This window comes from Barbus barbus (assembly GCF_936440315.1).
Source record: "Barbus barbus genome assembly, chromosome: 37".
Classification (NCBI taxonomy): domain Eukaryota; kingdom Metazoa; phylum Chordata; class Actinopteri; order Cypriniformes; family Cyprinidae; genus Barbus; species Barbus barbus.
This window is the reverse complement of record NC_136715.1, coordinates 24,280,623-24,306,369: the sequence shown is the minus strand read 5'-3', so window position 1 is coordinate 24,306,369 and position 25,747 is coordinate 24,280,623. Positions and strand designations below refer to the sequence as shown.

The 25,747-nt window shown below is 38.3% G+C and overlaps 1 protein-coding gene across 2 annotated transcripts in view; it reads left to right on the top strand.

Annotated features, from left to right (window-relative positions):
• Window positions 1-1,713: 1,713 nt before the first annotated feature.
• LOC306856555 (retinoic acid receptor gamma-A-like) overlaps window positions 1,714-25,747 on the top strand; it is a 41,041-nt gene continuing 17,007 nt past the window's right edge. For both annotated transcript variants that reach the window (XM_079395908.1, XM_079395907.1), the window contains exons 1-2: window positions 1,714-1,811; window positions 15,832-16,201. In XM_079395908.1, coding sequence (XP_079252034.1) covers window positions 16,045-16,201 — 157 coding nt within the window. In that variant the 5' untranslated portion in view covers window positions 1,714-1,811; window positions 15,832-16,044. The remainder of the gene's footprint in view (window positions 1,812-15,831; window positions 16,202-25,747) is intronic.

Below are 25,747 nucleotides of genomic sequence, written 5' to 3'. Positions count from 1 at the left end.
TAAAAAGTGATGCTGACTTAACATTTTTCTTAAAAAAATGGAGGAAACACGTTGCCTTAAAATTATTAAGTAAATAATAATTGAAAAAAAGGTTAAGTGACAATTGACAATTCACTTAACTTATACTTTTCTATTATTAATTACTTAATAATTTTAAGGCAACAGGTTTCCTCAATTTTTTAAAGTTAAGTCAACTTATCACTTTTTACAGTGATACGAAGCCTATTTATGAAATATTGTGTGTCATCGAGCAGCACGCAGACTCAACCTGTAAAAAGTGATAAGTTGACTTAACTTTAAAAAATCGAGGAAAGCTGTAGCTAACTGCTGTAATCACTGTAAAAAAAAAAAAAAAAAATTCTCATCTTAAAATAATGTTACCCTGCTGACTTAAAATTTTTTGTTTATTCAACTAAAATATTTTAGTTGTCCCTTAAATTAACATTGAGTATCTTAAAATTTCAATTTGACTAAACTAAAATTTTTAAGTCAGTGGGGTAACAAATTATTTTTTACAGTGTAAGAATTTACAATAAAGTCTCATTACTAACAATAAGCATTACATTTGTTCTAGTATTTATAAATCTTGATTAAAATTAGTTCATATAAATACAGCTTGTTAGTCTGTGTCAGTTTGTCCATGAAATAACACCAGATACGACCATACAATTACAGTAACTGTAATGAATTGCATAGTTAAATTATTATTATTTTTTAATTATTATTATTGTTTTGTCTCCGATGGAGTTTTGGTTCCTTGTCGCTGTCTCCTCTGGCTTGCTTCGTTGGGGACACTTCATTTCCAGCGATGTCGTCGTCTTGATTGCACCGATTCAAGATTTTTATTTGTATTTAATTATTATTATTATTTGTGCACATTCAGTTGGAATCGGATAATATTTAATGTGAACCATTCATACATTCATATGTGGTTTGAAATCCTATTCAAATCACATTTCTCAAACCCCGTTTCTTTTGGGGAACCTGGAAAAAAAAACTAATTAGAACCTTTGTTTTTAAGAGTGTAATTCAGTGGAAAGAATGATATGAGATTTTTTGTGAAATACAATAGCACAATATCTAGTAGAAACATGAAAGGTATGAAAAAAAACTCACTTAAAGTAAGACAATAGACAAAAGAAAGCATGATGGCATGCAGAGGGAAAATAATTAGGGGGAAGAGAAAAGCAGAGCAAGCAGTTTGACGAGCAAACGTGGAAGGAGATGGAAGGATAATAGGATGTAGAAACTGACACCCAGAAGAAGGCGGGTGGTGACTAGAGGGGCTGGAGAGATGCTATAGGAGGAGACGTATAGCAGGATAGAGCTGAACCAGCGGAGGGGGTAGAGAGGGAAACTTAAGCTTTCTGGCCCTGATTTTCCATCCCTAAAGGCATTCTGTGGTTTCTAAAAAAAAAAGCCCTGTATATTTGAAGTTTCGCGTCACGTGACCAGGGCTGTATTTATGAATCAAAGAGTACAGTGATTTCTGAGAGAAAGACAGAGAACGAGAGAAAAAGCAAGTAGTAGACAACAACAGCGGAACGCTTTACTGTACGCAAAACTACAAAGGCTGGAAAGAAGACATGCATGGCAGAGAAAGTTTGATTGAAAGAGGGAGGGCAAGAATGCCAGCGAGCGAATGAGGAGGTAGAGTGAGTGGCGGTGGAGGGGGGAGCAAAAGAGAAAAGGCGGAATGCATCAGGCTTCTTTATTCACACAGAGAAACACATCTGACTTATACAAGTCAAGCAAGCTGCTCTCGTACGCTCAGTTCAAGCTTCCCTCCAAACCTTCAGTCGCCATATCAGGTAAGTCTGATCTCCAACATGTTTCAGAAGAGCTTTGTTTTCATTTAAAGCTTTCCACCCCAGAATAAAGCCCTACTCATGAAAACGAAAGAGACATGTTAGAGCAAGAATAACTGTGTGTAGTCAGGTAATTCCTGCATACTGATCTGTATGTGTATGTGTTTGACATTGAACTTAAGATAAGTTCATGACATTTTTTTTCATGAATTTGCCTGGAATGTGCATCTGTAATACTTGTGTGCCATTACGTGCGGCTGAATTGGATGTTCTAAGTCAATGAGTTGAACTGGCAGCTGTCAGCAGGAAACGTCTTATCAAGATCATCATGTTCAGACATTGATGAAATCAACAGAAACGGCCTCAACCTGCTGCTAGGAAATGACACCTGAAGTTCTCAAAGATTCACAGAAACACCAACCAATGCAATTTGGGGTTCGCTACTATATCATGCAACAATTCAGAAGTTCTGATGAAACTTTATTTTATGACAGGGATATTATGAAATTTGATTTGAGTATTTTTTTCGAGTCATGAGGTGACTTGTTTACACGGTGTTTCACTGAGCAAGTGGTAGGGTTTTGAGGAAGCATTTAAAAAATTCTGGTCAGAAAATATCTGAAGGCATGAAAATTTGTTGCTAGTGTAAAATAAATCACGTCATCTGGTGATTTGTGCCTTATCAAAGCAAGAGCTGTTTGTCTCTTCTAAATTTGTCAAATGCTTGCTTAAACTTTACACACACTGACTATATCCACTACAGAACAACAGGCTTCTGATGAATGTCGTGTTTCGATTTGACTAGCGGTAATGACGCAATATTCCCAATCATACTCTCACATGCACACTGTAGATTCATGTCTAAATCTTCTGGGTAGTTGCTATAAGAAAACATGGTTATTTGACCCTTTCATTGCTTGACGTCCTTTTAAACAAAAGAGCAGCACAGAAGCAAATTATAGTGATTAGTTATTATTTTTATTATTAGATGCATTGATATCACAAGTGGACAGGTGAGAGCTTGTCAATAGCTTTGCTGAAGGTTATGTAAACACCTTAAACACATAATTATCCAAATGCATTGGAAATATTAAAATCAGCTGTTTTGAATATCATGAGTGATAAAATGTTTGTGTTGAGATTGCTCTTGCTTCCTTACTGGAAATATGTTGTGTGTTTGTACAGCGAGGTCAGGAAAGAGCCACTCGATACCCATTCATTCAGATGACCTCCCAATGTAAAGATCAGAATTGAGATCATTTCTCCTAAACAAAGAGATAAATAAGGCTCAGAGAGAGAATTCTGCCCCCCTCCCCCAGTAATCTCATGAGTAATCTCCAAAACCTTTTTGTTTTAGCTATGCTGTCCTCATATCTCTATAGTCTTACTGTATGTCGAGAATCATCTTGTTTGCATCTATTTTTATTCATTTATCTATTTGCTTCCAAGGAATTTGTTTGAAGGATTAATACATGATTGTGATCTCCAGTAATTTTCCCAAGTTTTGAAACAGCAACCTCTGATCAGTGAATTTTCCCTCAAGGCTCTTAAAAATAAAGATGGCAATCCAATGGCAGACGGGTTTTACATCTGAGAACTTTGTATGTTCCACTTTTTATTCTTTAGAAAATCATGTCTTTGCTGCTGCTGTAAAGAGCCCAGTAAGAACACTGATTTGAAGAACTGAACATCCTAATACATTTTATTTTTAAAGTGTGGAGTAAAAAATGTCATATCATGTACCACCCACATATTTAATGATCTCCAAAAGCATGAAGTAGGTTTAGCTCATAGATTTTTCTTGTCACAACCTGTTGTGCTGTGTGCAGCCATAGCTTTCATGGGTTTTTGTCAGCATTTATTTGGCTAACACATACTTTCATTAGTTGTGTGAGGGACTCGCCAGATTTGTATATGTTTAGACCTGCTCAAAAAAAAAAAAAAAACCCTGAACAAAACCTTTGTTGACCACAAACGATATACAACATCAGGTATTTGCATGCCATGTGTTAACGTGGCATATAGTATGCACACTAAAAATATTCCAGTTAAAGAGTTGGTGAAGCAAACTCATCAAGACCTGATTGTCCACAAAATGCCATAGTTGCAATAAAACTGGTCTTAGCCATCACCAACTAGGGAAATTGACAGAAAGATTGCAAAAACATCTTAAGACTTTTTTTTTCATTCTACAGTATAACAACAATAATTGTAGTTACTATGGTGATTATACAGACACAAGGTCAATATGGTCTTTCAAAGATAGAGGTTTGCTTGTGTACTGGTCTGTGTGTGTGTGTGTGTGCATGCATCTGGTTTATGAAAACTCTTTAGGCTTGTACACATCATTAGCTTAAATGTGTGGGCATGTTTACTAAAATAATTATTTACATTGTGATTTAAGTTAAAAGGCATGCCCTGAAACCATCATCATATGGCTGAGCTGAGATTAAATGCATCCATGTTCATAAATAAAAACCATCAGTCCTGATAGATAGAGCAATTGTTCGCAGCCTGGAAATGATTTATACTGATAAACATGAGGTTCACGAGCACAATAATTAGGGCATGCATGTGATTTATAGCTCATCAGTCAATCAGCGTGATGTCTTGAGCTCGGCTCGTCTCACCAGTCAGGCTGGCGTTGTTCGTCTAGTCTAGCTGCACTTTAAACGCATTGCTCCTGTTTGCTCCGGTGCACTGTTTGTGTGTGATTGACAGAGAGAAAGCGAGAGAGCACTCTCTATTTAAACACTTTAACTGCACCTCCCTTCATTTCTTATTGTTCTCAGCTTTTTGTGAAGCTTTTTTGTGTAAGAAATCGCTACAATATGAGCAATTTAACTTTAATTTTATAAATTCTGAATGATTATTCAAAGATCTGGATGTGGCTTGTGCATTTCAGAATTGAAATAGGCCTCTGGTCTTGCTCCAAAGTGAGAAATTTGATTATCAGAACTTTTTTGTGCTGCAGTATCAGGTCAGAGCCTTTTTATGGAAGAGCACAAATGAAGGTGAGAATGCTTGGCCGGCACTTTGCAAGTACATTCTACATAACATGCATTAACAAATACTAACAAAAATGAGTACTCAGACTTGGCTTAGTTACTTTCAAAAGACAGTGTTATTACATGAATAACAGTTGCATTTTATTTTACAGTATGTGCTCTTATGTGTACGTATAATGTACTTACGTAAGAAAGTTTTGGGTAATATAAGGTAAGAGTTAAGGTTAAGTTTAGGGGTAGGTTCAGGTTTACTACCTAGTTATTGTAATTACTATAATAAGTAGATAGTATGTACATGTGGAACAGGACTAGTTACACATAAGCGATTTATCTAAGTTGCTCAGGGGTGACAGTAGTTGCCCTGAAAGAGTAAACTGAATGTAGAAGAAAGGTAATCTTAATACCTATTGTAGCACCCCTTGTAGCAAAGCCAGATGAATGTGCATTTACATACTTCTGAAGAGTGTGTTTCAGGCCTTAAAGGTCCATTTACTCACCATCATGTTGTTCCAAACCTGTATGACTTTATTTTTCTTCAGTTAACACAAAAGAAGATACTTTAAAGAACTTTTGTTGGGCCCAAAACATGCTCATTAGCTTGGACCCTGTTAACTTTAAGGTGAAAAACACTTTTTATTGTAACGACATAAGGGTGAGTAAATAATGACAAAAATGTGAATACTTGGTTGGACTATGATTTTGATGAGCCTGTTCACTCTACTAGGACTTAATATGGCCATTAAGAAAATGCACTTTTTACTACATGGCCAACGACATAATGACGTCCATACATTGAAGTTATTGTGCACCAACAGTGACCACACTCATAAAAAATATTTTGGAGGGGGGAGAAGACTTGTGTTCCAGTTTATTAGGGGATGGAAACTCAAGCCATTACCTGCATCTGTATGTTTTATTTTGCTTTAAATTTGGAGCGTCAAGTGTAAAATTTAAAGCCTTAAAGCATACGCATGCTGTGAATAGAGTCTAAACTGTGCATGCACATGTGTGAACATTCGTGAGCTCTCACACCTGTGTGCATGGACTTTTAACTGTGCTGCTTTCGTGAAATATGTGACTCTGAGTCTCAATTTTGACACATGCACGCTTGTGTACAATAATGGCCATCTGTATTTGCTGAGCCCGTAGGCATGCATGTGAAAATCCCTGCCTTGCATATGTGTGTTAATATGTCTGTGTTTTAATGCACCACATCCTTTGGTTTGAAGTTCACAACCTCCCTCAAGGCACCTTGATTTATGGTTCATATTTCAGCAACGTAATTATTCCCTCTTAGTTCATGTTTTTCCAGACGTGTTTTGCCTTTGCGGCTGTTCATCGTTTCTTTGGGGAACTGCAGGGCTCTTGTTGGAGGTGCCAAACCTGATTCATTAGCGCGCATCAAAGACAAGCTCTCTCGAACCTGGAGCAAAGTCAGCTTTTGTCACACATGGCCGTGACCAGGTGCTGAGGCAGACCTTTTTAAAATCCACGTTCAAAGTGACATATAGACCTTGTTTAACATGACAAATCATTTGGTGTTGGATTGTAGTGCCCAACCAGCACTGTTCAAATCCAAAGAGAACACTTCATGAATACAGAACTGTAGTTTACTTTGATGAATTTATGCCATTCTGTGCCAGGGTATTACATATAGAGTTATAATGTCATAATATTGCCTTTCTTTGAAAATATTCCACAGAAGGTCAATTAACACATGCAGTTTATGGGTTTATGAGTCTATAGCAGATTGTGTGTTTTGTTGGCTAGGAAAACTATTACAATTTTCTCCCCACTCTTTCATTACACATTAGATGTGTCTGACCAAAATGTAATTTTTACTGCTAATTGGATGTTCCTACACAAAGTCATAAATTAAGGTGTTTCTATGAGGACTTTAGAGCAATTAACAGTCAGTAAAATGGGTTTTGCATTGTGTAGTTTTTGGTTTGCATTCAAAGAGCATGTCACTGTTATGACAACATTTTAATCTCATTCGGCTCAGTAGACTTAAAGCTGAAGTGTGTCATTTCTGTGCCAATAGTGTCACCGCATGCAACTGCATGCATGCATACATAAATAAAATAATGACTTTCACACAAGTTTCCTGGACATTCCCCATGTCTTCCACTGGTCGGCCAAACAGAAAGTCCCGTCTCAAATTCACACACTGGTTGAGCCTGTGTTGCTGTGTTGAACTGGTTAGGATGCTCAAACTAATAGACAGATTTTGATAGATACACAGTTTTCAGGATGGCAACCACCCAATAGAGGGGTTTTATTAGGGGTATAAACAAAATATTCACAAAAATCCGTTTACCACAAAAGAGGAAAATTAATCCCAAAACAACTTCAGTCATAAACATGTGCTCACTGGATATCACACTCACCGTCGGTCATTTAAACACTCCTATCCAAAGTGGCTTACAAATGAACATCACAAGCATTTCTCAAAGCAAGAATATTTACATATGGCACTGTCACGTTTCAGAAGTAGTAGTAGTACAGGAAGCAGAGTAGTAAACCTGGTAACATAAAGTAGCCTAGTTTCTTTTAGCTTTAGTTTTAGTCAATAGTTGACATGTAATGCCATCTGTCCATGTTGGTATCTACCTGTTTTGGCTAAATACTACCAAGTGGCAGATCAGTTTTTGCACCTCAAAATAATAAAAATGTATTTGTTCATTCTTGTTTATTTGCTATTTTATGAGTGAAATGTAGTTATACACACACACACATATATGTGTGTGTGTGTGCACCCTATCAGTCTTATCTCCCATTTTTAAATTTTAATAAATAAATAATAAATAACACACGTTTGTGTAATAGTGTAAAAGTTTTATACATTTTAAAGGTTTTTGGTGGACCCATAGATAGATAATCTTTAGTGTTAGGAGTGTAGATATGAGGAGACCAAGCTGTTGACTAAACTATTGGTAAAAACGAGTGGCTTGAATCTAGCTCACACAACTATGTGGTGCTGCAAAGGACCTTTGAAGAACCTTTATTTCTAATAATGAAGTGGCCATCTTATATTCCAAATGTTAAGTTGAAAAGTTGATGAGATCCATTGATTACTTAGAAACATGCCCTTTAGCATTGACTGTGTTTATGCTGTCTTTGTGTTACCCACATGAGATAAACATTTGCCAATAATGCATCATAGAAAATTTGTGGGCATTAGCTCATTACCTCCTCTCTTTATACCCCCTCCCTCTGTTCACGCTGGTAAATGAGAGCAGACCTAGACCAGGCAAACCCTGCCAGGCGGCCCGTCCTATAAATGCAGCATTGAGGCAAGGCACACAGACGCTTTTGTTGACAGTGCAAAGGTGTGCACCCTGCGGAGGGCCACAGAACAGAGCAGACCCTACAGTCCTGCAGCGTGTGTCCATCTGGAGGCTAGAGACATGGGTTACATGAAAGAATCATAGAAACTAGATGCTAAGCATGGCTAATGAACCTCAAAGAATTAATTAATTTGGTGAAATGTAGCATTACATCACTTGCTCACCAGTCGATCCTCTGCAATGAATGGGTGCCGTCAGATAAAAACATCACAATAATCCACACCACTCCAGTCCATCATTTAAGGGGTTGAGGGGGGAGGGGAGGATGGATTTGTAAGAAACAAATCCATCATTAAAACGTTTAAACTTCAAACCACTATGTCCGACTAAAATACCATAATAGCATTTCCTCCAGTGAAAAAGACATCTCTTCTAAATCAGATCAAGCACTGTCCAAAACAGTTTTTAACAAAAATGTGGGTGGACTTTGATGTGAGAGACAATAGGGGATGGACTTTTTCACTGGAGCAAAAGTTATTATGGATTATTGGATACATGCAGCTTTTCATTGCATTAATTGGATTATTTTTATGATGGTTTCATCAGCTGTTTGTACTTTCATTCTGATGGCACTGATTCACTGCATTGATCCATTGGTGAGACAGTGATGCAATGCTAAATTTCTCCAATTTTTTGGAGATGAATAACATTTTTGGGTGAACCGTTTCTTTAATAACTTGTAATTGTGCAGAATGTGGTTGGAAAATGGCTTAACGAAGGGGCTAAAATATTTTGTAAAAACATAATTAAGTTTAGTGGTTGGTTACAGTTATGATATAACAGATATAACTAGTTTAATATAAAATCAACAAAGGTCCCACCATATTATTCTATAAAAACAAATGTATGTGCATAAAATTGGTAATGTCTTCTTCAAATGCTATTTAAAAGAATGTATATATTACTATGTATTACCATATTAATACTGTGTATGGTACACTCTGGGTGAATGCTGGGTACACTTTGCTTACAAGTCGTTAACTCGTATAGGCAGTTTTCCTGTATAACTGCTTGTTATTTCAGCATTTTACTGGGTAAAATAAAACCATTGCTTTTTATATGCTGCAAGGCCTCAGTCACCCCTAACACGCACACACACACACACACACGCACGCACACACACACACCAGACTTCTCCTTATGCCCAATGTGTATCTAATTAATGAGCAACTACTGCACAATAGAGGAATGTTTTATTCCTGGCTTTGCATTTTCCACTTTTGTTTACTCTTTTGTTCTCATTTTGATCACTTTTTATTCTGTTTGATTTGATTTACACATCTTCATTGTTTTCTTTCATCCTGTTCTGCCTTTTTTTTTTTTGATTGTACTTCTCATCGCTTTGTTGAAAACATCTTGAAAACTGTCATCTTGAATGAGATGAAGAAACCGCTGAAGACGAAAACATGTCAAGAAGAAGGATTTTCAAAGGACAACGAGTCAAAGAGGGAGGGATGAAGAAAATATAAGGAACTCAGTTCTGAGGAATTTGGGGCTTGAATAAAATCAAATAAAATAAAGTCATATACATGTTAGTCAGTGAGTACGCAGGACAGTGAGGAGTATTTGAATGTACTTCAGTGTTTGTGTGTGCATGATCAGAGTGGGATTGATTGTTGATGCTTTATGAAACATGGCCATTCCGCACAGTCCTCACATGTGGAACAGTTTACTGCAGCCCTGCTCCAACAGCCTTACAGAGCAACAGACTGCAATTAAAAGACAGAACCAGGCAAAGAGACAGACAAAGATAGAGAGAGAATAGTCCACTTATAAGTAGATTAAAAGGAGTGAACTTTATAAATCAAATCTAAAAGGCAAAAGGTACCAGGTAATGTACGTGTGAAATGAAAACAATAGATGCCAATGAAAACTCCTTACTATAATGCTTTTAAAATGTGCAAAACAGCTAGATCTTTGACAGTAAACATGGTTTTAAAAAAAATAAAAAATACAATCCATTACAGTCATGTGTGTCAGTTAAGAAAACTTGTATGTATAATCTGTATGAAGATATGGAAAGTCAGCTTCACCATTTATGTGTTTGTGCTCTGGAACTTTCCATCAAGTCCTGATGGAGGCAGAAGGAGGGGGTTAGCGAGCGCCGGGTGCCCTCCACCCTGGGCATGTGGCAGTAGAACAGAGGCAGCTTTATTGAGCTGTGTCTCTGATTTAAATCATATGGCATTGCCTGGAATCACTTCATGGCTTGGAGGCCGTTCAAATGAATGCCCCAACAAGAGACTCACTCTATTTCTCCCCCTCATTTCATCTGTTTGTTGGCTCTCAATTTCTTTCACAGTGGTTCTCACTAAAGCAAATGGCATCATGTCTGTTTGATTATGATGCTGTGTCTTTTATATTGTTACGTGCCTTCCTAGTCTAGGGTCAGGAAGGGTGTAACAAGGAATTTTTGTTTTTAAATAAATCAAACTCTTAGCTGACTGTTTTCTCCTGTCCCAGACAGTACCATGTGATCTGATAGTTGACTTTCGGGTTGTTAGTGTACAACTTATTTACCTTTGAATCTTGGAAGAGACGTTGCTGCTCTGTTTTCCTCACGTAATTCAATTTAAGATTTAAGCCCAAGCTTTTATTGTCATTTTTGGAGCAGTAGGGAGGTGGATGCCTTTTGTTTAAAATCCATGTTTTCTCCTGTTTTTGGTTAGAAAGGGAGTAAGGTAAGACTTTTGTTGTTTGTTTTTCACTTTGTTTTGTGAGTTTAGAAAGTACTCTTCCTAAGTTCGAGTTTTTATGTTTGTTATTTTGGCCTGGTCCCCTCCCGAAGCTTTATTTGCTCGCCTTTTTGTACTTTATTTGAGCTTGTCAAATAAACCACTTTTTTTGGAGTGCTGGGACAGGAGAGAGGAGTTCCTGGTTGGCTGTTAAGAGTTTTATTTTATTTTTATTTTTTTCTCTGTGCTTGCATTTTATAAATTTCCTTGTTACACCCTTCCTGACCCTAGACTAGGAAGGCACGTAACGACTGGGGGCTCGTCCATCTCTTAAAAATGATGCGAATGCGAACACCCATTTTGTATTTCATTATTCCGCTGTTTCACTGAACTCCGCTGTCTCGTTATTTGTTGTATAGGTAAGTTTTGTTTGGCTGCTTTAAACTTTGGTGGGTGAGGAAGTTCTATATTATTGAAAATATGGATTTCGAGTTGATAAAGTTCACTCTATCTCCTTCTTTGGAGGAGTTCAATTGTTGTCGAAAAAAAGATCTGCTTTTAATAGTTGACTTTTATAACTTGACAGTTTCTAGAGGCGCACGTAAACAAGCAATAAAAGAGGAGTTGTGTAGCAAGTTAGTTGAGGCAGGTATCTTCCCAGAACAAGTACTAGAGCAGGAGGATGAAGCTGCCATTGGCACAGGAGCTGACTCAAGCTCTGTAACTAGCAGTAAAGGTGCATCTTCCGTAGATCCTCAGGTAGCTCTGAAATTAAAAGAGCTTGATCTCGCATTAAAAAAACAGGAACATGAGACACAGCTGCTTCGGCTAAGAGCTCTTGAAATCCAAGCAGATCATGACATTAAGTTGCGCAAGCTTGAGTTAGAAGTGCAAACTCTACGTAGTCGCCCGATTCCTACACCTCGTTCTAGACCGCCTTCTTCTAGTGATAGCATTGTATCTAAATCTGAATTCGAGGTTGGTAAATATGTCAAATTAGTACCACCCTTTCGCGAATCAGAGGTAGACTCCTATTTCGTTGCTTTCGAGCATGTTGCCGCAAAATTGAATTGGCCAAAAGACATGTGGGCTTTACTGCTGCAGTGTAACCTCATTGGCAAAGCACAAGAAGTATGTGCTGCTTTGCCAATTGTGGAATCGTTGGACTATGACACTGTGAAAGCAGCCGTGCTGAGAGCATACGAGTTGGTGCGGAGGCATATCGACAAAAGTTCAGGGCGTGTTTAAAGCAAGCCAAACAAACTTATATTGAAAAAAAATATTTTTGAAAAGTGGTGTCTTGCTAGTAAGATTACCACTTATGAAGAATTTCAAGAATTGGTCTTGCTTGAAGATTTTAAAACTTGTGTACCGGAAAACGTTGTTGCTCATTTAAATGAACAAAAAGTGTCAAAACTTTCTGATGCGGTGGGGTTTGATGATGAATTTGCACTTACCCACCGTACTGTCTTTTCCTCTGGGCGTCAATCTAAATCTTCCCTGGCTACAGAGACTATGGCTCAAGGTGCCCTCAGAGTGAATGTCGGTAAGACTAGTGGTGGAGGGAAGGCTGTCTCAAAGAGCACAGAAAGGAGGGTTTGCTTTTACTGTCTCGACCCTGGCCATATGATCTCTGATTGTAAGGCTTGGAAGCAGAAGGCCACAAATACCAAACCTAAAAGCTTTGCATCTGTACAGTCAGTTCCTGATTTGTTTGCTGCTGACACGTCGTCATATGGTCCCTTTCTTCTTACAGGTTGTGTATCACTAGCTGGTGACTCTGCAGTTAAGTGCGTGCAGGCTCTGAGAGATACGGGGTCAGCTCAATCCTTCGTGCTTGAGGATGTGTTGCCCTTCTCTGACGCATCATATACTGGCGCAAATGTCCTTGTGCGTGGTATTGATATGGGCTGCATTAGTGTTCCGTTACACACTGTCAATTTGAAGTCTGACCTTGTTACGGGCCTGGTCCAATGGGTGTGTGTCAAAAGTTACCAGTAGACAATGTCAGCTGGGAAATGACCTTGCCGGTGGTAATGGTTTTCCCAGTCCAATAGTCATAACCAAGCGAGTAGTCTGTGATTCCACTGATCTCTCTGCGAGGTATCCACTAGCTTTTCCAGCTTGTGCTGTTACGCAGTCCCAGGCAAGAAGTTTTCAAGATGTTGTGGATCTCTCTGATTCTTTTCTGAGTGTGCAACCTAATCAACAAGTTGTCTGTTGAGAATGAAATGGCCCCTGAGCGTGACTCCCAGTTTCCAGCTGAACTTCCTTCCATAGTGGGTAAGGAACATTTGGCTGCTGCCCAGAAGTCGGACCCTACACTTGTAAACTGCGTTGGTGCTGCAGTTGACAGTTGCGGTCTTTTGTTGGCAAAGGTAGCATACTTTTGGGACAATGGGATTCTAATGCGCAAGTGGTAGCCAAAATCTTCAGACGGAGATGATTGGCAAATAGTATATCAGATTGTTTTGCCTTCCAGTTATCGTTCCCATGTTTTGAAATTGGCACACGAAAACATTCTTGCTGGACATCTAGGTGTCACAAAGACATTTCAGTGGATAGTTAAACATTTCTACTGGCCTGGAGTTAAATCTTCGGTCTCTAGTTTCTGCCGGTCATGTGACATCTACCAGCATGTGGGAAAACCAAATCACAACCATTCCTAAAGCTCCTCTTCAACCGATTCCTGTCATTGAAGAGCCTTTTGAGAGGCTGGTGATGGATTGTGTAGAACCTCTTCCAAAGTCGAAACATGCACACCAGTATATTTTGAAAATAATGTGTACTGCAACCCGTTATCCTGAAGCTGTACCATTGCGTACATTGAAAGCACAAGTAGTGCTGAAGGAGGTCATAAAGTTTTGCACCACATTTGGTTTACCCAGAGTTATTCAAACCGACCAGGGGTCAAACTTCACCTCAAAGGTGTCACGGAACGCCGTGAAAAGAGGAAGTCTGGGTCCAAGTGCAGGTAAGGTGCTCTTTAATTAGAAAACAAAAGGCCAACACGGCACAAAAAACCAAAACAGTAAAGGACTGGGATACAAAAACGGCAACACAGTGCATGTATCCCAGACCAGAGCAAAAACTAGAAACACAACACATTCACAAATAACAATTAATGCAACCAGGCCGAGTGGTGAGAGCAGGGAGACGATGGCTGTGTCCAAATTCAGGGTCTGCATCCTTCGGAGTACTCATTTGAAGGATGTTACGTCACAGCGCCGCGACGAAGGCTGTCCAAATTCGTAGGATCCTTCAAATGCGGCCCACAAATACGTCCTCCTTTTCCCCGAATTGGAAGGATGGGTGTGGTGGATCCTTTCCCGTCCTACCTATCCCATAATTCTTTTCGGCAGAGCGTAATGGCGGACGAAGCGAGCGGTAGCGTAGTGGGAGAGGAGTTTCTCTGACAAAACAAGCTAAAGTTTATGCTTCGGCTCAATGAATTTGTAGGAGAAATTAGTAGAATACTTAAAAACAAATAAAAATAGGCTATAATGGCTTACCTGGATGTGACTGTCTTGTAGTCTGATATAAAAAAAACTCTCCGACAACGAGCAAAGAAAGTATTTAATTTATTTAATTGCTTTATTTCTTCCAAAAGAATTAAAATGAGGAGAATAACTCTTTGTTTGTCCATTTTCCCGTTGCTTGGCGCTGTCACGGTTGCTAGGCGACAGGATATGAGCAACAGGTAAGGGAGGGAACTGAAAGAAGGGTAGGCTGTCCAAATTCACAAACACCGACTTCCGGGTTTTGCGGACGTCGGAGGATCCCTCCTCCTTCAACCGGGTAGGAAGGATCCTAAGGAGGATGCAGACCCTGAATTTGGACACAGCCCATATAGTCTGTGGCAATGGGGAACAGGTGCGGGTGTAATGACTGTAATAATGTGACAGGTGTGTGTAATGTGGCAGCTGAGTGGAGTTAGGGGAATGAAGTCCGGGAGGAAGGGAGATGGTGACCTCTGGTGGAGAAAGGCAGAACTGCAGGGCCCGGACTCATGACAAAAGGTTTTTGGACAGATGTTAAAGGAGTTGGGAATAACACATCAGATGTCTAGTGCGTACCACCCTGAGTCACAGGGAGCAGTTGAACGCTTTCATCAAACTCTAAAATCTTTGCTCCGTACCTTTTGTATCGAGACTGGAAAGGACTGGGTGGATGGCTTGCCGTTGCTAGGAGTCACTAGGGTTTAGTCCTGCTGAGCTTGTATTTGCTCACACTGTTTGTGGCCCATTGAAGTTATTAAAGGAGGATTTAATGGGTAAGAATAGTTGTCTTCAAGGTGAAATTTCTTACCTGAAGAAATTAGGCACCCAAAAGGATTAGAATTCAAAGTTCCAGTGGTTTCTTGTCACTACTTAAAAGCATACCACGTGAATTGTGACAACTGATTTGTCGGATCTGGCTAAACTGTCCACCAATTCAGGCTAGATTATTTGTAATTAAGACAGGCAGCATTTTTTGGCTTATCCGGCTCAAACCCATTTAGTTGTTTACAGACCTAACAGCAGAAAACCACATGAAATCTGGCTTTTACAAACCCAGTCCAAACCACATTCATATGTGGTCTGAAATCAGATTGCAATTTCAGGTTCTTGGAAATGTGTGTGTTTCAGTCTGAATGGTCAGATCTGATTTATTTTTTATTTTTTCCAGACATCATTTACATTGCAACATCAAATGCACATTACTTAGCGCATAAAGACTGAACAAAAAATAAGTAAATTAAGGCACAACTGTAGATTATATAAGTATATTTTATGGAAAAATGTATATTTGATCTCATAGCTGTTAGATGTAAACAGTTCAATTTCTGCATTATTCTTCTTTATATGTTGATAACGCTCTTCTGACGTTGCCTCACCAGTTGGATCCTGACTAATTTTATGAGAAAGCATTGGTCTGACCTCTTGTGCTAACCTCTTGTGTGTCAAATTATGTTTTAAAGGCTGTTTTTTCCTCTTGTGTTTTTCTGCAGGCATCTGTTGGATTATTGTGCATAGGTTCTGGATCACTTGCTGAGATCGTCTTCCATTCAGATCAGTGCTGCGCAAATGTTGATAATGGATTTACAATTATTGCACACAGCTTAGTAAGAGAATTCCTTTTTTAAAGAGTGTAAAAGTGAAAAGATAGGAAACGAAAGGACCATAGGACAGTCTTTGGACACTGGAGGACCGCCATCATCAAAATGGCAACCAATAGGGAGAGGCCTATGAGTCATATGACAGGGTTCTACCCTTTTGCCTTCAGTTCAATGCGAAACCACTCCCCCTTCGATCTTCTGGCCAATGGCAGCCTGTTTGGACGATTTGGAGCAGACCTTCCCAAAGAGATGGCAGCTCTGTGTAAGTAGCAGAATAATTTCATTTTATGAATAAAACTGGAGCTAATAGTGTGTTCTTTTCTTATGTTGCCCTTTTTTTAACAGAAATATTGTGAAATATTATTACAATTGAAAATAACTGTTTTCTATTTTTAATAAATATTATATATGTACTTTATTCTGGAGATGGCAAAGGAAAACAAACAGCTTTAAATTACAGGAATAAATAACATTTTGCATTACATTTGCATAGAAAACAGTTATTTTAAATTGTGATAATTCACAATTTCACAGATTTATTGAATTTTTGTTCAAATAAAAGTGCATAAAGAGACTTCTTTCAAAAACATAAAAATTTTTGTAAATATGTACAGTGTATCTACACACTTAAATTATGCAAATATTATTTTGTTAAAAGTAAGAGCAAAAGAAATGAAGGTAATATAGAGAGTTCCACCAGTAAAGTGTGCTTGAGTTTGTTCAGTTCTGTGTGCTGGTGTGATTCAGGGTTTGTTCTTGATGTCGGTCTTGTTCAGACATGCACATCCACTGTATCAAACAGACCACATGTCACTCACCACCTCCTGGAATAATCCTGCCAAAGCATGCTCACACACACAAACACACACACACACACACACACACACACACACACACACACACACACACACACACACACACACACACACACATGTTGTTTTTTGTGGTTTATGGGGACTCTCCATAGGCGTAATGGTTTTTATACTGAACAAACTGTGTGTGCTATTGCCCTACACCAACCCTACACCTAAACTTAGCCCTCACAGGAGACTTTGTGCATTTTTAGATTTTCAAAAAAACACCATTTAGTATGTTTTTTAAGCCTTTTGAATTACGGGGACATAGGCAGTGTCCTCATAAACCACCTTCATATTGTAATACCTCTGTCATACCCATGTCATTATACAAATTTGTGTCCTCATAAACCACATAAACATGCACACACACACACACACACACAAACAGAAAGAAAGGCAAAATCAAATCCTTTGCACTCTGAAGAATGCATATAAACACATATGTCCATTTATAGCCAGAAAAGAGTGAAAGAGGAGGACACAACTTTCAGCAAACTGAAAAAAGATTACATTTCTATGCAAAAAATAAAAAAAGTCACTTAGCGGTCATAAGATGTTTGATGTATGATACCTGGGATACTGCTTCGTATTCTGTCTTCCTGAGAGATAAAAAGTAGTAAAAGTAAAATAGTTGTGTCAACAGTGCTATAACTATCCAGTGTGATTATCTCATTATGTGGTGCCTTCATACACAGACGCTCCATTAGCTCCATTTAATAAGAGATAACATCTACCCATCCTTCAATCTATCCTTTCTTCGTTCAGAGTGGGAGCATCAGAGGGAGAGACAGAGAGGCAGACGGGCTAGACGGATGGGGCAGTCCGTTTCTTTAAAAAGCTGATCACTCAATTGTTTGCATCGTAAACAACAGAGTATTTTAAAGCCTTCACCCTGTGCTACTCTTAAAATAAGGCCTAAAAAAAGTGACATATAATTCATGTGACACATAATGCAACAATGCACAAAATCCAGGTTGAGTAGCTAAAAGCATTTTGGGCTAAAGTGAGTCTTTGCACCATCTTAGCTTCAACAAAGCAAGTCAGTAATTTTCTTGTTGAGAACCGTATTATATATATATATACCACATCCATAATATAACCATATATAATGGGTTCTGGAGTCGAGCTATTTGGATTTTTGGAGATTCAAAAAGTTCTTGATGCTTCATTATGGGGTCTTTAGATCAGTGTTTTGTTTTCTATGATAGCACAAAATAAATAGCTTATAAGAACTAAGTCAGAGTAGAATAGTACTTTATGCTGTCTACTACTTTCTTAGAAATAGTATGTAAACAGCATGCAGTAGTGAAGTGAAGTGAAGTGAAGTGAAGTGAAGTGAAGTGAAGTGAAGTGAAGTGACATACGGCCAAGTATGGTGACCCATACTCGGATTTCGTGCTCTGCATTTAACCCATCCAACGTACACACACACAGCAGTGAACACACACCCGGAGCAGTGAACACACACACAGCAGTGAACACACACACAGCAGTGAACACACACACACACAGCAGTGAACACACACACACACACACAGCAGTGAACACACACACACCATGAACACACACCCGGAGCAGTGGGCAGCCATTTATGCTGCAGCGCCCGGGGAGCAGTTGGGGGTTCGGTGTCTTGCTCAAGGGCACCTCAGTCGTGGTATTGAGGGTGGAGAGAGCGCTGGACATTCACTCCCCCGCCACCTACAATTCCTGCCGGCCCGAGACTCGAACCCGCAATATATATATATACATATATTAATCCAATTTTCTGTAAAAATGTTCTGATTCATTCGTGTTTTTGGAAATGGAGTGTGCTCTCATAGTATAATAGACAGCAAAAATAATAAGTAGGAATAATGATTGCTATAAATATTGAATACTGCAGAAATATTAAGAGTAATATGGTAAAATAAACATAATTTGAAGTAAAGACATTTGTAAATGTGATTAGTATGCAGTAAGCTTTATTTTGCATATATTTACCTGCATATATGTCGGAGTGTTAAGGGCAGTGGTTGAGAATACATCATTTTAAATATGTTAAATATGTTTGCTGTTCTTTCTGCAGTGTTGGCATAAAAACTGCTGAAGTGAAGTGTTTTTGCTTAAAGACACCTTAAATACTACTGTATGTGTCTGCCAGCTCATGACTTCAGCGTACTGACAGCAACTCTATTAACTGTACATAAAAGACCACTTTACTTTTTTATTAGCTTCAGATTTAACATCCTGAGATGTTAGACAAATTCTGAGTAAAATCTAGTACACTTTGCATGCTTTTACTCTGCTCCTAAAACCTGTGACTTCTGTACGGCTAAAACTTTAAATTTGATATTCACCACACATAAAATAGAATCAGAAAATTGAAAAGTTGCAACAAATATGGAAATATAACATTTAATATTTGTATATTTTAAATATTGAATTTGCAGCACAAAATATTGCGTAACCTTTTAAATATCATATTTAAAAATATATAAATCTATTAAAAATTATTTCAAGTAATAGTATACTCAAAAAGTACTCACCCTCAGGTCATCCAAGATGTTCTGTAGATGAGCTTATTTCTTCATGGGAACAGATTTGGAGAAATGTGTCATTCCATCACTTGCTCAGGAATGGATGCTCTGCAGTGAATGGGTGCCGTCAGAATGAGAGTCCAAACAGCTGATAAAAACATCACAATAATCCACACCACTCCAGTCCATCAGTTAACACCTTGAGAAGTAAAAAGCTGTGTGTTTGATCCATCATTCAGACTTTTTGAACTTCAAACTCTTTCTGCTCTCCAGTCTGATCTGAATCAGGAGAGAATTAAGCTCCATTTACAAGCAAAAACAGTCCAAAACAGCGCTTTATTTTTTATTATTATTTTTTTTTTTTACAAACATCCAACCTTCACAAGACTTTGATTTAATTGATGAACTGGAGTGGTTTGGATTACTTGGGGATTATTGTGATGTTTTATCAGCTGTTTGGACTCTCATTCTGATGGCACCCATTCACTGCAGAGGATCCATTGGTGAACAAGTGATTAAATGCTGAATTTGTCCTTTTTTTTTTTTTGTCAATGAAGAAACAAGTTCATTTACATCTTAAGTATTTTTTCATGTTTTCGGGTGAAATATACCAGTCACCTCTCTGTAGCTCTACTGCCCCCAAAGGACAAATGTGGTATATTAGTTTAATGACATCATTACTGTAATTCACTTAGTTCAATAAGTCTCTCTCTCTCTCTTTCTCTCTATCAGTATTGTTGAATACAATAGGAAATATGGAATACTTATCAATGACACTGAAGTGTGCAATCTCACATTCTAATTCAAATGGTAGTGTGTGCTCAACATACATAAAATGGATTGCATCTGTCATACAAAAAAGCAGTCCTTTATCACACACCAACCCACACACTCACTCATCTGCACATGAGGTTGGGAATCTAGAGGAGCTTCTGGTTTCAGAAATGCAGAATGTGTGATGGAAAAAGAGGTAGCATTTGAAACAAATGGCACATTTTTCTCCTTTTAAGAGTGAGGCAGGGGATGGCCAAATGCAGAGGTTACTGCAGGACTGAGGCTGTGAAAGCACAAACTCCACATTGTGCCTCTTTATTTATTTATATAGAATTGGATTGGAATTTCTGGGGTTTGGCCCAATTCTTTAAACCACCAGTGGTGTGTGTGTGTGTGTGTGTGTGTGTGTGAGAGAGAGAGAGATAGATAGAGCGAGCGAGGAGAAAGAAATTAGATTTTTTTTTTCTGATTGATTGTTTGTTTGCATGATTCTAGTAAAGTAATATGTTATGGAGGTTATATTTTAAAACTGTTAATAATAATAATAATAAAAGTAAAAAAAGAAAGACAGGCAGACATACAGAGAGAGTGGGTGGTGATAAAGATCAGCCGGCTACATGCTGCAGGGAAACTGGCCCATCACAAGTTAGCTGGCATGACTTACTGACATTAAAACAGGAGCAAGTCGTGCACTTTTATGCCAGTGGGATTTGTCAAGCTGCTAAATATTTGTTCATTTACAGGAACAGTTAAAAAATGATCATTTCAATATCACTTAAAAATCTGAACATCATTTCTAGACATTCTTTATGACTGACTCTCTTCTGTGGAACACAAAAGGAGATGTTTAGCAGAACGTTATGCTTAGTGATGCTGCTCTTTTCCTGATCATATGAAATTAAATGACCTGAATAGGTCTGTGCGATTAATCCAGTTTTGATTGAATTAATCAAATTAATTCAATGATTATGAAACCACAATAATCCTATACGATAATTATTTATTTTATTTTATTTTTTTGCTGACTGTTTACTTGTTTTCTATATTAGTTTCTGCTGTGAAAGCGAAAACTTATTTGAGCGACAAAGAATATACTTTATTTACTTATATTTAATATTATTGTGATAAATAAATAAGTAAACGAACAAATGAATGAATGTATGAATGAACGAACGAACAAACGAATGCAAACAAATCCTGCAACAATCCTAATCATAGTAAATAATCGTGATTACAGTACTGACCATAATTAAAAAGTGATTTGACTGTGAAGTAGATTGCCTGGGGGAAGAAACTGGCTTGGATGTAAAGGATCCAGAGTCATTTTATGAGCCCTTTTCCTCAATCTGGATATATACAGTTCTTTAAGAGGTACATTTCTTGAAGTTATATTGTATATATTTCTATCATGACAACTCTGAAGATTTTTGCATGGCAATGGATATGACAGTGTTAATGTATGTGGTCTTGGCGGATTAGATCTGCTACGCTGCTGCTGCAAGCAACTACAGGAGCTTGCTACTGCCAATACATACACAGATATGGTGCTGTGAGTATTTAAGACATACTGCTGCTGCACAAATAGCATATAAAATAACCCCCAACAAAGCTGGAATGAGAAACAAAACAGCCAAAATGTGTATACTGCTTTGAGCATGAAAACATATTGCTGTTATACAATAATATGCTTGAAATCATCCCCATAAGGCAGGAGAGACACCTCGATTCCCCTCAACGAATTCTCTCCCTATAGTAGGACATTGACCATGCAATCCATATGATAAAATCATGGGTCTTAGCACCTGGCTGGCAAAAGTCGACATCACCTCAGCTTCCAAGCCATGCCTCCAGATTCATGGCACTTATTTAGGGTATGCTAGCACAGAAAATTCTATTTCATTGTACGCTTAACTTTTGGACGCAAGCAGCACCAAGATTTTTGGACGCATTATCAGAAAGCGCTATTGGTTTTGTCTTACAATCATGCAAACAATCCTCATAGCATCTACCCTATTAGATGACTCAATTATTCTGAGTATTGAACTCCCTGTCAGATGCTGCAAGAGCGCTCCCATATTTGGGGGGGGGGATCTTGGTCTGGCGCCTGTCCAACACTCAATTGCTTTTGGGGGGTACTCTGGGTTCGGGCCATTCCCGAGCTCGGAGCCCTTCCCCAGGACAGCACGCCAACTACACATTACCATATTCACCAAATACGCATTCCCTTACTCGTGCTAAATATATGTAAGTGTGAACTCGTGACACAACGCAGCATACCAATTGAACCCATTATAATAGGTGAATCTCTCCGCACTGTATGTGGTGCGATACAACCAACACGACAATTCAGAGGAACTCTGAAAGTGTGCTGCAAACTACTCTAGTGAATGCTAACCAGCCATTTAAATGTAAAGCGAGAAGCTCATTGGCTGCGTATGCAACATGAACCAATCAGCTTGTGCCAAGTAGTTTAATGCTGTGAATATCATCAGTTTGAGTTAACGAGCCATCAGCCCACGTCATCTAAATTTTCATGACAGAACTTGGCATATATATGATAGCTTTCAGAATTTTCTTCTTTGAATGAACTTCTTCTTTAAGTTAACATTTGCAGATTTATTACCAATGCAAATGAAGTTAATTGGACTTTTGCAAATGTTTGTATGTGTGTACATAAGTGCCCTGTAATGAAGGAAAGCCTGTATTCCCCCTAGAGGGTCAGATTACAATTCATGACCAGCACACAACACACACACACACACCAGACCCCCAAGGAACCACACATTCCAATACAAGCAAATCCAGCACACATGCAGTCAGAAATCCAAACCCAAATGCTGTGTAGCTCCAACCACAAAGTATGAGGGCCAGGTTTATGTTCTTCGCTGGAAGAAGAGTGAGCCGTTTGAACAGAGTAGGTTTTGTTCAGTCTGTCTGGGCATCCCATGACGCCAGTGCTCGGCAGTAAAAAACTTGCGTTTGATTCTGCAAAAGCCTGTGGATGAGCCACCAACACAATGGAGAAAGACAGAGACAATAAAAATAAAATATAAAACGATACAAAAAGAGCAGAGGCACAGATGGACAAGAATGACTGGCAGATAGATGAAAAGCAGAAGGGCCTGAGAAAGAGACAGAATGGGGCGCCTTTTCCTGTCTGCATTCCCCCTTCCTTTCTGCAGTCCTCGGGCCTTGGCTTGTGTGTGTGTGTGTGTGTGTGTGTGTTTAAAGGGGGGTGTAATTGCCTCAAGGTGTGGAGAGAACAGAACTGGCTGAGATTGTGCAGTGCTGCTCCCTGCTGTGTGTCACTGCGGAGTGTGTGCGTGTGTGCAAACGTGTGTGTGTGTGTGTGCAAGAGAGAGAGGGAGAACAAGAGAATGAGAAAGAGCAAGAGAGGGACTGGGACGTGTTGAAAGACAGGTGAAAATGTTGAGGCAGAGAGAGCAAAGGTATAGGGTGAAATAGGGGGTAAAGTATGTGCAGATTAACAGATGTCTACAATATTGGAAGGCGGGCGAAAGAAAAGCAACTTTGTAAATTGCGTTTGCTAAAATTTGGATTGCAATTTAGTGAAAATGCATTTTGTGAAAGCTTGATCAAATGGTTTTTACTTCTCTTAGTCAGAATGTAGTGCTTTTATGCTGCATTTCCCAAATATGAAATAACACTGATTAGCAGTCTATGAAACACAATTTTGTTGTTGTTCAAATTGCTGTAAGAAAAAGCAAACATATTTCCATTTGTACAGCCTTTACTAATATGTTATTACAATCAAAAGTTTTATCAGTTATTCAATGAACCTGAGCTGACTAACCATGAACTAAGAATGAACAGTTGTATTTTTTGTAACTAACATTAACAAAGACTGGTAACACTTTATTTTACAGTGTCCTTGTTACATGTTACATATATAGCAATGACAGTAAATTATGCATAATTACAACTAGCCTTAAGCCAATGCCTGATCATAATGATAACGCTATAGTATTGCATGTTGTTAATTAATATCGCTCATTACTTTAATATGTAAAGAAAAGTGTAACCAAAGATTAGTAAAAACTGTAACAAACGTATGGCTCATTGTTATTTAATGTTAGTTAATGCATTATCTAAATGGTTTAAATGATTCTAAATAATACATTTTTGATAAACTACATTCGCTAGTTTCAGTAAAATGTTTCTTTTCTCTTCTTAGATAGAATATTATTACTGCATACTGGATATTAGCAACCCTGCAAAACATGTCACAAACACATTTTCTTACATAAAGTAGTGTTGTATAAAACAATAAAACAATAGAATATTGTGGAAAAACAAAAACATGTAACACAATGAAAAGCAGACTGAGCAGAGCGAGGCAGGGATAGAAAACCAGGCGCCAGATAGAGAGAGAGCGAACGAGTGAGAGAGAGAGAGGGTGGGCAGAAGTTTTGGGGAAAGTTAGCACCCCACTGGGGCTCTCTTTCAGGGTTCAGTCCTCTCGAATGAGGGGAGGAAAAGGGAAAAGCAGAGCGAGAGGGAGGGAAGGTGGATCAGATAGGCTGTGTGGATTTGTGTAAATTTAATGCCACACTGTTTCTCTCACACTCTGAAGGAAATGTGATTATAATGAGACTCATGAGTCAGCCATGCAGTGTGATTTGATGAAGAACAAAATGGCAAAATGCAAAAAACAGTGTCAAACAGATGCATCTTGCAGAATAAATGCTTTTCATAAAACTGCTTAATTTAAAAGTCATAATATAAATATATTGCATGCTGTTTTGTTCAGGAAAATGTCAAACTGCAACATCTGGAGCAGAAACATAAAACATGTCTGTCATCATTTAATCAAAGTTTCCTCACTGATGCAGTTTTAAAGCAGCCTCTGTAAATATGCGGAGACAAATACGCCTGTAGTCTCCAGCACTGCATTCTAAATAATGCACACAACCATGAAAAACATGTCAATCTACACTGGATGCAGACTTTGGCTGGGTCAAGACAAGTTTGGAAGACATTGCAAAAGAATAAAGAAATGCAATACAGAGTCAACAGGGACAGTTGACGTAGATTTCGGCATATTTCAGTAGCAACTGTTTGGAAGAGTTACCACAGATCTGGACAGCATTAAGTTGTGGTCAACTTGATGAAATGACAAACTGAGAGAAAAAGAAAGATGATGCAAGTTGGGAACAGAAAAATAAGTAGTGAAAAGTAAAACTATCAAGGAGAGGTGAGAGCTGGGGCCGATGATAGGACTGCCAGTGAAATGTTGAAGGGGCTTTGCCAGGCTGTGAGTTGCCTAAAGGTGGCAGTAGGCTTCAAATAGTCACACGGTGCATCCGTAAACCTTTGCAGCTAAACCAAAACACACTTCTTCTCTATATCTACCTTTTTTGGTTCATTTTATCACCTTTTATTAATATATTTTTATTGTGAAAGGACAGGAAGTGAGAAGAAGAAAAAGCCATATCAACAATTGTTTTAAAAAATCTTTTCTAGGTTTCTCTAGGCTTTGAATATTGCCTGGACAAAGCTTCATTGTTTCAAAGTTTTGAAAAAGGTTTTAAATGTTTTAAGATCATTTAAGTCCAAAGGTCCAAGACCACTAGGGAAAATGCTTCAATTTTGCATTTTCTTTGTTTAATACAAAATGTTTCTTTACAAATTGAAAAGCTG